The sequence below is a fragment of the Heterodontus francisci genome, chromosome 41, assembly GCF_036365525.1.
Source record: "Heterodontus francisci isolate sHetFra1 chromosome 41, sHetFra1.hap1, whole genome shotgun sequence".
NCBI lineage: Eukaryota > Metazoa > Chordata > Chondrichthyes > Heterodontiformes > Heterodontidae > Heterodontus > Heterodontus francisci.
The window spans coordinates 36,036,125-36,050,976 of record NC_090411.1 but is presented as its reverse complement, the minus strand read 5'-3'; the positions used below and the strand labels follow the sequence as shown (position 1 = coordinate 36,050,976).

Genomic DNA, 14,852 nt, shown 5'->3' with positions numbered 1-14,852 from the left:
AATATTCTCACCCTATGTTCACATCCCTCCATGGCCTCACCCCTTTCTATCTCTGTAATCTTCTCCAGGTCTACAACCCTGCTAGGTCTCCGACTCTGGCCCCTAATGCATGCTCCACTTTCTTCAGTCAACCATTGGTGGATGTGTCTTAAGCTCTACAACTACCTTCCTAAACTTCTCTGCCTTTCTATCTCTCTCCTCCTTTAAAATGCTTTTTAAAATCTACCTTTTTGACCAAGCATTTAGTCTCCCCAACTGATGTTGCCTTGTTTGGCTCAGCGTCAATCTTTGTCTGATTATATGAGATTCCAGGATTTTTACTGGTGCTTTGGGAGATCCTGTTGCATGATTCTGTCTATTTGTCTGAAACCTGTAAACTAATGCTTTTGAATATAGTTAATATATTCAAGCTATTATTGGTCTCGGTTACCAATGAACAAGCAGTTGATCATTGAACTTTTCCATTTGAGAACCCACCTAACCAACACAAACCCACTGGTAACAATCCATCTCATTAGCTAGAGTGTGCAACATTGTCTGGATATACACTGCTGTACGAATAAAACCTAATGTTTAATGCCCTGGAAATGCTGCATAAACAAATTGGACAATGGGTTCCATCAATATGTAAACTCTGAAAATCAATGCTGGAAGTAGAAGTTTACAGTTAGATGGGCACAGGACTGAATGTCAATGTACCATGATATTGAAGTTTGTTATCTAGTGTTTGCCTTTTTAAAAATTATTCTCCCCTTGGTTTGCTTCTTTCCTGACGCACATTCTTTTGCTGAAGTATGATGCTACAGGCATCACCAGCCTTTTAATACATTATCCAACTAGTTTCATGTGTTGTGTAGCTGACAGGCTATGTGGCTGCAGAACTATCATAGTCAAGCTCAAATGAAAACAGTAACTTCTGGAGATACTCAGCAGGTCTGGCAGCATCTGTGGAGAGAGAAGCAGAGTTAGCGTTTCAGGTCAGCGACCTTTCATCAGAACTAGTCAAGCTCAATTTTGTTCCATCCATCATACACATTTTCTAGTAGGAATCAGGAGTAGGAAACTTGGGTAGTTTTTCTCTCTCATTAATCTTTGTGCTTAAGTCAATTGTAGTGCCCTAACCAAAGATCCAGCTGAGACTAGCAGCTTCTGAACAGGCTGGGGCTCAAATCTGGTACCTTTCTGATCTATGCATCCCAGTATCACACTGGGTGATACATTTACACAATAAGCCATCAGAGGAGCAAATGTATATCTTGGGTTTGACTGAGCCCTGTGATATACATAAATGATTTGGAGGAAAGTATCAGTGGTCTGATTAGCAAGTTTGCAGACGACACTAAGATTGGTGGAGTAGCAGATAGTGAAGGGGACTGTCAGAGAATACAGCAGAATATAGATAGACTGGAGAGTTGGGCAGAGAAATGGCAGATGGAGTTCAATCAGGGCAAATGCGAGGTGATGCATTTTGGAAGATCCAATTCAAGAGTGAACTATACAGTAAATGGAAAAGTCCTGGGGAAAATTGATGTACAGAGAGATTTGGGTGTTCAGGTCCATTGTTCCCTGAAGGTGGCAACACAGGTCAATAGAGTGGTCAAGAAGGCATACGGCATGCTTTCCTTCATCGGACGGGGTATTGAGTACAAGAGTTGGCAGGTCATGCTACAGTTGTATAGGACTTTGGTTCGGCCACATTTGGAATACTGCATGCAGTTCTGGTCGCCACATTACCAAAAGGATGTGGATGCTTTGGAGAGGGTGCACAGGAGGTTCACCAGGATGTTGCCTGGTATGGAGGGCACTAGCTATGAAGAGAGGTTGAGTAGATTAGGATTATTTTCATTAGAAAGATGGAGGTTGAGGGGGGACCTGATTGAGGTGTACAAAATCATGAGAGGTGTAGACAGGTTCGATAGCAAGAAGCTTTTTCCCAGAGTGGGGGATTCAATTACTAGGGGTCACGAGTTCAAAGTGAAAGGGGAAAAGTTTAGGGGGGATATGCGTGGAAAGTTCTTTACACAGAGGGTGGTGGGTGCCTGGAACGCGTTGCCTGCGGAGGTGGTAGACGTGGGCACAATAGCGTCTTTTAAGATGTATCTAGACAGATACATGAATGGGCAGGAAGTAAAGAGATACAGACCCTTAGAAAATAGGTGTCATGTTTAGATAGAGGATCTGGATCGGCGCAGGCTTGGAGGGCCGAAGGGCCTGTTCCTGTGCTGTAATTTTCTTTGTTCTTTGTTCTTAATCTGTAAACTTGAGAAGGTTATAAACCCAGGTAAGCATAAGTGCTGAAACTTGGGAACAAGACAATTACTGTAATACTAGCAGTTATTTAAGTATGCTTACTACGAAGTGCCATATATAAATATTATGCTAAGTAATAAAGGATGTTTGTCAGCTTTTATGTAGGATGTACTTTAGATGGACATTGGCTAATATCATATTGGACCGAGGAAGATTCGACATTTACTCCAATCTACATTCTGCAAATACATCTTTCAGATTCAGATTCCAATCTTGCTACTACTTCAGTGTATCATCAGTCTTATTTATATTGTTTAATCTAACTCAACTTTTTCCATCAATAACCAGGATGAAGAAGCAAAGGAAATGGAGAAGCAGACTGCATCACCTTTGCCCACTAGTAACACTTTTTCAGAAGGGGAGAAGGAAGAACCACTGACTATCATTGGTGAAGATTTAGCACATGATGATAGTCCTGTAAAGGAAGAATTTGCAAAAGGTCTACCAACATTAGAACCTGGGACACCGGAGAGAGAAGGTATTCTTGGCATCAAAGTTGATGGCACAGGGGAGGTTATACCAATAGAACGTTAAGACTTGCATTTGGGTTGGATGGTAAGGTCATGGAAATTAGACTTACTATCATTGGGTGGCACTAGGTTGAAGAGCGAGGATACAGCTTGCAATGAACTATGAAAGGTACATTATCTTAGCTGTGTGGAGAAAGGGGGATAATATCTTGGGCCTGGAAGAAATAATAGACTTTTGATATAGAGGCACTATGGAACTTGGGAACAAAGAAAGAAAAAAACACTATCAATTTAGATAAAAGCAAAATACTGCGGATGCTGGAAATCTGAAATAAAAACAAGAAATAATCCGTCTCTAAATTGATAGTAATAAAAACAAGAAATGCTGGAACCACTCAGCAGGTCTGGCAGCATCTGTGGAAAGAGAAGCAGAGTTAACGTTTCGGGTCAGTGACCCTTCTTCAGAACTGACCCGAAACGTTAACTCTGCTTCTCTTTCCACAAATGCTGCCAGACCTGCTGAGTGGTTCCAGCATTTCTTGTTTTTATTACTATCAATTTAGAGACGGATTATAACTTAGAACTGTTACCACAGTAAATGATTAAAATGCTTCTTGGCTGAACAGTTAGGTCGAATGCCTATCAGCAGCCTTGTACATTGGAGAAGCAGTGATTGAGTGATTTCAGCTAATTGGACTTTCGAAAATCAAGGATGGATTTTTCTAGTCCTCCGCCTGGTGTACTGCATCTCCTGGGTACAACGCACATATGAAAGTTGGAAGTTGGGCAGGGAGAAACACACACTCATGAGGGAGCTCACCTGAAATTCCATCCATTTAAATTAACATACAGAAGTTGGGCAGGCTCCTTTACAGGCATACAGACCAGTTCTTGTGTAGTCACTGTGTGCATGCAATCCGATGCAGCCAACTGCAGGACCAAGAGGATCCATCCTTCCATCTTGTTGAACTTTAAAAGTTTTTCACCTGTGCCCTGCATGTCCACACTTGCTGCATGCAGAAGATCTTCAGAACAGTCTGACTTCATTTTATAAATCAGAATAAATGTTTCTAATGCTTTTGTAAGGAATGTATATTAGAATTCAGAAGAATTATGATCAACTTTCATATCAGCCAAGATACCATTTTAAATGTCATCTTTCATCTTCTGCTAGAGACACCCACTGTAGAAGAGAGAGATGAAGATGCTGAGGTTGAAGATGGACAAGCATCTCTTGAGCGTCTGGAGCTGGAGTACAAATATCAAGTAAATCCCTTCCTTTATGACTCTTTTTCTATTTTTTACAATACCTCCTAGTACCTTACTCTGACAGTTAATGTAACTAGTATATTCTCCAGTTTAACTCCTCTTTTTTGTTTGCTATACTCTCCTATAGGGTAGCTAGTCATTCATCTCATTGTGAGTCAAATAGTCGTGGGTTTAAGACCCATACCAGAGAATTGAGCACATAATCTAAGTTGACACTCCATTACAGTAGTGAGGGATCAGTAGTGCCACCTTTCAGATCATAGAATCATAGAAAAGTACAGCACAGAAGGAGCCCATTCAGCCAAATGAGTTTGCACCAGCTGTTTCAAAGAGCAATCCATTTAGTCCTACTTTTCCCATATTATTGCAATTCTTTCCTTTAAGTATTTATTTAATTCCCTTTTGAAAGTTACTACTGAATCTATATCCACCACCCTGTTGGGCAGTGCATTCTAAATCCTAAAAGTTTTCTTCATGTTGCCTCTGGTTCTTTTGACAATCACCTTTAATCTGTACCATCTGCCATTGGAAACAGTTTATCTTTATTTACTCTATCTAGACCCTTCATGATTTTAATCACCTCTATCAAATCTCTTTCTCCACTCTAAGGAGAACATGATGAGACATTAAACCAAGACCCCATCTGCCCTCTCAGGTGGATGTAAAAGATCCCATTGCTCTATTTTGAAGAGGAGCAGGGGAGTTCCCCTTAGTTTCCGAGTCAGTATTTATCCCACAATCAACATAACTAAAAACAGATCATCTGATCATTATTCCTGTTGTAGGATCTTGTTGTGAACAAATTGGCTCCTCATTTTTTACATTAGTGACTACACTACAAAAGTACTTCATTGGCTGTAAAGAGCATTGGGACTTCCTGAGGTTATGAAAGGTGTTATAAAAATACAAGATTCGGAGCCGATCCAACAGTTCAAAACTGGGCATCCATGAGTTGCTGTGGGCCCTTATCAGCAGCAGAATTGTATTCAACCACAATCTGTAACCTGTTACAAAAGTCCTTCCTTTTTTAATATTTTATTTCCATGGATGTGTTTTTTTTACCCAAGTTCACTGAAAGGACACTTGAGATTTTTTTTTTAGATTTAGAGATACAGCACTGAAACAGGCCCTTCGGCCCACCGAGTCTGTGCCGACCATTAACCACCCATTTATACTAATCCTACACTAATCCCATATTCCTACCACATCCTCACCTGTCCCTATACTCCCCTACCACCTACCTATACTAGGGGCAATTTATAATGGCCAATTTACCTATCAACCTGCAAGTCTTTTGGCTGTGGGAGGAAACCAGAGCACCCGGAGGAAACCCACGCAGACACAGGGAGAACTTGCAAACTCCACACAGGCAGTACCCAGAATTGAACCCGGGTCGCTGGAGCTGTGAGGCTGCGGTGCTAACCACTACGCCGCCCATTTAACCAAGTGTGGCATCAAGGCGCGCTGGCAAAAATAAAGTCAATGGGAATCTGGGGGAAACCTCTCCACTGATTGGAGTCATACCTAGCACAAAGGAAGGGACTTGCGGTTGTTGGAGGCCAATCATCTCAGGCCCAGGATTTTGCTGCAGGAGTTCCCCAGGGTAGTGTACTAAGCCCAACCATCTTCAGCTGCTTCATCAATATCCTTCCTGCCAACATAAGGTTAGAAGTGGGGATGTTCACTGATGATTGCAGTATTCAGTACCATTCACAACCCCTCAGATACTGAAGCAGTCTGTGCCCCACATGCAGTAAGTTTTGGACAACATTCAGGCTTGGGCTTGGGCTGATAAGTGGCATGTACCATTTATGCCACACAAGTGCCAGGCAATGCCATCTCCAACAAGAGAGAATCTAACCATCTCCCTTTGACATTCAATGTCATTACCATCACGGAATATGAATATACAAACATACGAATTTGGAGCAGGAGTAGGCCACTCAGCCTCTTGAGCCTGCTCTGCCATTCAATAAGTTTATGACTGAACTGATTACTCCACATTGAATCCCCTATTATCATCCGGGGGTTGCTATTGACCAGAAATGTAACTGAACCAGCCATTTAAATACTGCGGCTACAAGAGCAGGTCAGAGGCTGGGAATTCTGCAGCGAGTAACCCATCTCCTGATACCCAAAGCCTGTCCACCGTCTGCAAGGCACAAGTCAGGAGTGTGATGGAATACTCTCCCCTTGCCTGGATGAGTGCAAATCCAATAACACTCAAGAAGCTCGACAGCATCTAGGAGAAAGCAGTCCACTTGATTGGCATCCCTTCCACCACCTTCAATATTCACTCCCTACACCACCAATGCACAGTGGTAGCAGTGTGTTCCATCTACAGGATGCACTGCAGCAACTTGCCAAGGCTTTTTCGACAGCAGCTTCCAAACCCACGACCTCTACCACCTAGAAGGACTAGGGCAGTAGACAAATGGGAACAACACCACCTGCAAGTTCTCCTCCAAGCCACTCACCATCCTGACATGGAAATATATCACTGTTCCTTCATTGTTGCTGGGTCAAAATCCTGGAACTCCTTGCTTAACAGCACTGTTGGTGTACCTACACTACATGGCCTGCAGCAGTTTAAGAAGGAGGCTCACCACCACCTTCTCAAAGGCAATTAGGGATGGGCACATCTCATGAATGAATTTTTAAAAATCCTTTCTTTTATTTCACATTTACTCACGTTACAATAGTGCAATGAGATGTTTCAGAGATCACATTAGGGCACTTTATAAAGGCAAGCCTTTTTTCATCCATTCTTTTTTTCAATTCATTAGGTTTCTAAAAGCTTGTAGGTTATAAGAGGGAAACTAAGGGAAGTAAGGCAAATTGATCTGTTATAAGGTCCAGTATATAACATTCTCAGTGTCATGTGATAAAGAAAAAAGACTTACATTATCTAGCAGCTTATCCCAACTCTCAAAAATATGTGGAAGTGTTTTGTATACAATTACTTGCTTTGAAGTGCATTGACTATTAGTTGCTGCACTTGCATCTAGCAAATTTCCGTAAACAACAATGGGATGAATGACCAATTAATCTCTTTTTGGATGTTGGCTGAGGGAAGGATGTTGACCGAGTCGTTGGGAGAACTTCCTGCCTTCATTGAATAATACCATAGAATTTTGAAAATCCACCTGAATGGGCAGACAAGGTCTGGGTTTACTGTCACATTCAAATGACAGAAGACCATAAGAAATGGACAGGTAAGAAAAGATGATCAAGCCTTCCCTACACTCATGATGGCTGGGGCATTGTGACTAAATACCTCCTTCTTTCCTCCTCTGCCCCACTTCTCAACCAGGGCACAAACTCCTGAAAGGGGCAAAGAAAAACAGAAAAAACTCCAGGGCCAATGAGGGAAAAATATTCGTAAAATTCCTCTCTTATCCCTTCAGCCGATCAAAACCAGTCGAGGAGATCACGCGGATTAAGTGCTATTTACAAAGATACTTACCTTCTATATCAGGGGTGTCTAAGATTTTCGTGTAGGGGGGGTACATTACAATTTTTGTTTTACATGGGGAGCTGGTGAGACAATTTCGGAAACATAAAGGCACTAAATATTTATCTCACTATTGATCAAAACAACAATAAATGTGCATTTTTATGAAGAAGCTTTAAATGAGAAGATTAATTTATTGACTTACTTTCCCATTACTATGTTGGCATTACCTGGCATTTTTTTGCTTGCACAGTAGTCAGTGTTTGCCTGCACACTTGTAGTAGCGATGTGGAGTATTCCAGATAGATGTCCATCTATTGGGCGTGATCTAGATCACTCTCTGTCCTCTCTCTTTCTGTCTGTCTGTCTGTCTCTCTCCCCGTGTCCCCCGTCTCTGTTGATACCCCACCTCTCTGTTATCCTCGCTCTGTGTCATCCCTACCTCTGTCCCTCCTGTTTCTCTCTCTGTCGCCCCCCCCTTCTCTCTGTCCCTCTGTCTCTCCTTCTCTCTGTCTGTCCCGCCTCTCTCTCTTTCTCTCTGTCCCCCAGTCTCTCTCTCTGTGTCCCCCTTTCTCTCTCTCTGCCCCCCCGCCCCCTCTCCCTTTCCCTGCCCCATTCTCTCTCTGCCCCACCCTCTGCCCCCTTCTCTCTCTTTTTACCCCCCTCTGTCTGTCTTTCTCTCTCTCTCTGCCCCCTCTCTCTTTTTCTGCTCCTCCCCCCCCTGCCCCTTCCCCCGCGCTCTCTCTCTCTCTCTCTCTTTCTAACAGTTGCAGGGTGTGAGAGCGCTCAGCACAGCAGCTTTGTGGTTGGTTAGTTTTTAAAAAAATTTACACTGTCAGTTTCGCAGCTGACAGGTGCTGTCATCAGGAACAGCGGTTTCCCAACTTCAGACAGCTTTGGGTTTTTCCAGCGGGCTTTTAAAAAAAAGTTGGAACCTGCCAGAAAACCCCAAAGCTGTCTGAAGTTGGGAAACTGCTGTTCCCGATGTCAGCACCTGTCAGCTGTGAAACTGACAGCGTGATGTTTTAAAAAGCGATCTGAAAGAAGAAGACAATGGAAAATTTCTCATCTCTGAAATACATCTGCAGGCCAGATGGAAACTCTGGCAGGCCAGATCCTGGCCCGGGGGTTGTATGTTGGACATATGTTCCATATGATGTTATCTCCTGCCCCAGTCAAGAATTGGTGCAGCTCCTTCTTGAAGACAATGTCAGCACCCAGTGTGCCAGCTGGCAGCGTATTCCAGAGGCTCACTACTCTCTCGGAAAAGAAAACCACCCAATGTCCAGTCTAGTTTAAACTGTTAATTTTTTGTACAATGTCAAACAACAAGGTAAATCCCTGATCTATCAATTCTCATTTAATGAGAAAAGGTTGTTGGGAGATAGATTTACTATTATAAAATAGAATGCTGATTGAAATCCTTTTGCTCCTGTTGTTGCTCAGGCGTTATTTGTGGAACGGCAGAGGTTGAAGAACCATAACAGCCAAATACAGAACAAGCTAGCAGATTACTACCGCAAGAAGAAGATAGAGGAAACAAATATCGAGTTAAAGAAAACCCACTCAGACTACGAACAACGATACGTGAAGTTCATGGGTAAGGGAAAAATGAGGGTGTGAAAAGGGCTGGAGATATAGAAACATTGTCATGTCAACTCTGGGAATGAGCTTAAATCCAATGTTGACAGTAAAGATTAAACCAAAGAGCCTAGTTGAGTTATTTGAGATATTAACTATGGGTAAGGATGTTATTTATGTGGACTTTCTGAAGGCATTCGATAAGGTTCCACATAAGAGAATTATACCGAAGTTAACAGTCCTAACATTCACCACACTCCTTTCAGTTATCCCACACCCCCTATTAGAAAGACCTTTAATAACGGATGTTTCTGAACAAAAGAGATGTTCAGCCAGGAACATATCATACAAGGCTTCGGGCCAAGTGCTGGAAAATGGGATTAGAATAGATAGGTGCTTGATAGCCGGCATGGACACGATGGGCCGAAGGGCCTGTTTCTGTGCTGTATAACTCTATGACTCTATGAGGATCGTTAGCAGCTGGCTACTTCTGGCACTCCTAAGTTTCCAAAGGGGTGAGTTCATTTTGGTAATATAAACAAAATGGTACAATTTTAAAGGGGTTGCAGGAAGAGTCCTGTCGGTATATGTATACAAATCTTTGAAGTGGCAGGACAAGTTGAGAAGGCTGTTAAAAAAGCACATGGGATCATTGACTTTATAACTACAAGTAAAGATTACAAAAGCAAAGAAGTTATTCCAAAACTTTTACAAAACACTGCTGAGGGCTCACTTGGAGGATTGTGTTCAATTTTGAGCACCATACTTTAAGAATATCAAGGCCTTGGAGAAGGTGCAGAGGAGATTTACTAGAATGATACCAGGGATGTGGGATTTCAGTTACTTGAAGAAGCTGGTGTTATTCTCCTTAGAGCAGAGAAGTGTTGGGAGAAATTTAATAGAGCTGTTCAAAATCATGTAGGGTTTGATAGAGAAAATAAGAAACTGTTTCCGTTGGCAAGAGGGTCAGTAACCAGAGGACACAGATTGAAGGTGATTGGCAAAAGAACCAATGGCAACATGAAGGAACAATTTTTACGCAGTCAGTTGTGATCTGGAATGCACTGTGTGAAAGGAGGGGTGGGAGCAGATTCAGTAATAACATTCTAAAGAGAATTGGATAAATACTTGAAAATAAAACATTTGCAGGGCTATGGGGAAAGAGCAGGGGGAGTTGGGCTAATTAAATATCTCTTTCAAAGAGCCAGCACAGGCACGATGGATCAAATAGCCTCCTTTTATACTGTTTCATTCTGTGCATCATGAAATGGGAGGCAAACTGTTGACAAGGGTATGGAATTGGATAGGAGAGATTCAGAGAGTTATGTACAGTAGTTGACAGGATCTGACTAGTGGTGTCCCTCAGTGGGTTAATTAAGGGTTACCAAACCAAGGTGGGTAGATGGAGTTGAGATACAGATCAACCATGATCTAACAGGCTTGAGGGATTGAATGGCCAACCCTGTTCCCATATTCCTATAAGTAGCTACGTGTGGTGTAGGCCATTTGATGACTGGTTCTTAACCTCAAAAACCTGAGTTTGAACACTGCCTAGACGGAGAGTAGAAGGGTTTTGCCTCAATGTTTTTCGTTTGCTCATTAGGTGGTATAACAAGGTATGACAATGCATCATGGGATAGATACAGAATAAAGACTCCCCGACACTAGTTCATCAAACACTCCCAGAGCAAGTACAGCACAGGGTTAGATACATAATAAAGCTCCCTCTACATGGTCCCCATCAAACACTCCCAGGGCAGGTACAGCACGGGGTTAGATACAGAATAAAGCTCCCTCTACATTGTCCCCATCAAACACTCCCAGGACAGGTACAGCACGGGGTTAGATACAGAGTAAAACTCCCTCTACATTGTCCCCATCAAAAGCTCCCAGGGCAAGTACAGCATGGGTTAGATATAGAAATTAAATCTACTCTCCTCCAAGAAGATTCCTCAGCCCCAACTCCACCATTAATCTATTGGTTAAGAGTCTGTGCTGGAAAACTAGGGGCATTCACAGATAGGCAATGAGCAGCTGCCTTCATGGGGGAAAGCACCAGTTTATGTAGTACTAAACCATGCTGATCAGAAGGTCTGAAGTTTTCTGCATAATCTGTTTGAGTTAGCTATTCTCAACTGGACAGACAATTTGTTACAACTGGCCTAAATCACCCTCAGTTAGGGAGGAAAAAAGAAATTAGTCAGGGTTCCTTCACCCTGAATCCAGTGAAGGAACAATTTTTAGGCAGTGAGTTGTGATCTGGAATGCACTGTGTGAAAGGAGGGGTGGGACTGTGCATGTATGTGGGTTATCAGTTAAGGACAGTTTGGCCTTGGTGCTTTCCACAATTGAATAGTCTTCTAACTCTCACTGTCTGGATTTATATATAGAATGGTCCTGATGGCATGTATCAGTGGGCATATATCTGTAGCCTACAACAGTCTACCCCAGTAAGTGTTTGCATCATCAGGAAAGGAGGGGAGAAAATTGAAAATGGTAAAGAAGATCTGGAATTGATGTCACTGATTGAAGTTTGCTTCTCTTGCACAGACACTCTGGCTAAGTTGCAGGCCAAATATAGAGAGGAGGTCAAGTTGTACCGGAAACAGATTGCTGATCTCAATGCTGAGTGTGAGGAGAAGCAGCAGTTGACAGAATATGCATGGAGGATGTTTATGTCGAGGAAGAAAGTTGTGGCAAAGACTGCAATAAACAAACGACCAGGGAGACATGCAGCACTACTGGTAGGTTGACCATTACTTTTAGTGGTTTCTGGGAGTGACATTTTTCTAAATACAAACTGCATAAATTATTAGCCACTTGCAAATGTCAGATTGTGCATTTTGTCTTTTCTCTCCCACCATCCTCCCTCCACTTCTTTAAAGACCCTTGGGATATTTTTTCAATATGAAAAGCTCCATGTAAATGAAAAGCAGTGTTGTTTAGTCCCCAGTGTTTTTTTCAAATTGGGAAACCTAGGTAAAGGTGCACAGTCTATAACACAGGACACTACCAAGGTTGAAAAAAAGCAAGTGAAAAGATGAGATAAATCAGATGTGGTATTAGTTTGGCAGCTAGCTTTGGTTTTAAACATTTCTCGGAAGAAGGGCAAACTAAGAGATTATATGAGGCTCCACTTGCAGTTTGGAGCCTTACTGGCTCTGGGTGCGGGTTGGAAAATTAAGGCCTGATGTGACGTGAGGCCTTCATTGTCCTTGTGCCTGCATTAATTGAACAAGAAAGACAGAGAGGATGTTTCTCAGGAGAACACACCCTTGACCATGAACGACACTCAGAAACTAACAGCAGAGCTGCAATTTAACCCTGACACCTTAGCATCTCTCTGCTCATCCTTGGCTTGTCACCCACACCTTCCCTTGCAACTTAGACATGATGAAAGAGTGCATGTTCAAGGACAGAGTGTTGCCTACGTGTCTCCACTGTGCTATTATGAACAATTGGGCTACTTTTCTGCCACAACAACTCCCCCTCTTGTAGCAAGCTGCAGCCCATTAAAAGCTGCTGTCTCGTTTGATTTTTCCAGCCATGCTATCATATGTATCAGCCTGTCACATGAGCCTGTGCATTCTTGCCTGACCTTCGGAATTGGAGCTTGAATTTTAATACAGTGAGGAGGTAGAATAGCATAGTTGGAACTTAGTAGAAACAAGAATGGAAAGTTCAGAGGCCAGAGCAGAGTTGATAAGATGGATGGAGACTGAGAGAGGTTGGAGACAAGAAGTGAAAGCATAAGATTTTCTTTTGAATCCTGTCCAGCGGTAAGAGAGATGCTGGAAGAGCCTCCCGGTTATGGGCCAGTGGTCAAAGTGATTCCATGATCATACACTGTCAGCAAAGAAGCTGTTTTTAAAGGGAGCAGAATTAGATCTATAACATGGGAATCCCAGTTCCCCGATCCAAGCCCCATATAGCTGTGTGTTCCTGTGAGGGGCAATAGTTCATGGAATTTCCCTTATTAGATCTCAGACAGACATAACGAGGCATTTTCCATTGTGGGCACCCACTGTCAGTATCAAGCACAGTCAGATCAGTTAATGCATGGCTTAGACACAGAGTAAAGCTTCCAATCTTCTGGAACAATATTCTTTGATCCTAAGCTCAGGAGAGCACCTCTTAAATTCACACAAAAAAGAAAATAATAACACACCTCTTTATTTTTTTTACGTGGTGTGTGTCTGTCTGTGTGTCTGTCTGTGTGTCTGTCTGTGTGTCTGTCTGTCTGTGTGTGTGTCCGTGTCTGTCTGTGTCTGTCTGTGTGTGTCTGCGTGTGTGTGTGTGTTTGTGTGTGTGTCTGTGTGTAGGAGTTGGAACGCATTCAGACTATTGAAGAACAGAAAGAGAAGGAGATGAGGCAGATTCGATTCCTGACTATCAAGATGAAGAATAAACTGAAGTTTTATGAGCATCAACTTAAGGCGAAGGAGGAACTGGCTGGTGGACTAAACCTGATCGACTATGAGCAGCTGAAAATCGAGAACCAGTCTTACAGTGAGAAAATTGAGGAACGCAATGAGGTATACAGGAAGAGAGCTCGTGCCTGCCCACCTACTAGCTGGATAGACCATTTAAGTTACAGTTACAGTTACAGAGATACAGCACTGAAACAGGCCCTTCGGCCCACCGAGGCTGTGCCGACCATCAACCACCCATTGATACTAATCCTACACTAATTCCATATTCCTACCACATCCCCACCTGTCCCTATATTTCCCTACCACCTACCTATACTAGGGGCAATTTATAATGGCCAATTAACCTATCAACCAGCAAGTATTTGGCTTGTGGGAGGAAACCGGAGCACCCGGAGGAAACCCACGCAGACACAGGGAGAACTTGCAAACTCCACACAGGCAGTACCCAGAATTGAACCCGGGTCGCTGGAGCTGTGAGGCTGCGGTGCTAACCACTGCGCCACTGTTGCAAAAACTTGGTTGAATAAACTGCTTAGAGAGTATGAGAGCATTTTCCTGCCCACTGTAACACCAGGCCATATGGACCTCAAAAATGGTTTCCCAGTTTGAATTGTCAGCTGAACTCAAACTTTGGACTGGGGAGGGGAAAAATCAGCCTGAGTTCCCACTTCAAATCACTGTCCATTGATTCTAGTGGACTGTATGGCTTTATGCCACCCCAAAGGAGCGGGCTGGTGGCAGGGATGGGGGGGAGGTTTGTACAATTGAGTGGGAGGTGGGGAGGTGGGTGTGCCACCCCGCAGCAATTTTACGAGAGGCAGTGGCGGCGAGAAACAGCGCTCCAGGCCAATCAAGGCCCTTAAGTGCTTCTTCCCACCGCTGCTGGTATTTTATCAGCGGCTGGCAGGTGGCTCAGGCCCCACAGGAGGCCACCCAGTAAAACCTGCCTGCCTCCTTGCGAGCTGGGGGGGGGGCAACCCTCCTGAACGAGTGTCCTGTGCCCACAAAAAGTTCCCCCCCACCCCACAGCCCAACCGTTCCCACTACACAACATTACGCTCCTGACCCCACCTCGCAAACCGACCCCCCCTTGCCTCGTCCAGACCTGGCCAATTGTCCCCGGCAAGGCCCCAGAAACTTACCTTTTTTCCGGGGCCAGCGTCCCTCTTGTTGCTGAAGCTGGGTGCAGTCCCAGCAGTGGTCACCGCACCCAGAGGCGCTGCTGGGAATGAGAGCTGCCAACCCGCTGATTGGCCAACAGCTCTTGGAGGCGGGATTTCCTGCCTCAAGGGGCAGAAGTCCCGCCCAAGGCCAATTAAGGGCCTGGGGGGGTGT

At 43.6% G+C, this 14,852-nt stretch overlaps 1 protein-coding gene across 1 annotated transcript in view; it reads left to right on the top strand.

The window, feature by feature from the left end:
• cfap184 (cilia and flagella associated protein 184) overlaps positions 1–14,852 on the top strand; it is a 29,465-nt gene that overhangs the window by 9,163 nt on the left and 5,450 nt on the right. The window contains exons 6-10 of the mRNA XM_068020073.1: positions 2,599–2,788; positions 3,955–4,046; positions 8,950–9,103; positions 11,635–11,828; positions 13,407–13,619. Coding sequence (XP_067876174.1) covers positions 2,599–2,788; positions 3,955–4,046; positions 8,950–9,103; positions 11,635–11,828; positions 13,407–13,619 — 843 coding nt within the window. The remainder of the gene's footprint in view (positions 1–2,598; positions 2,789–3,954; positions 4,047–8,949; positions 9,104–11,634; positions 11,829–13,406; positions 13,620–14,852) is intronic.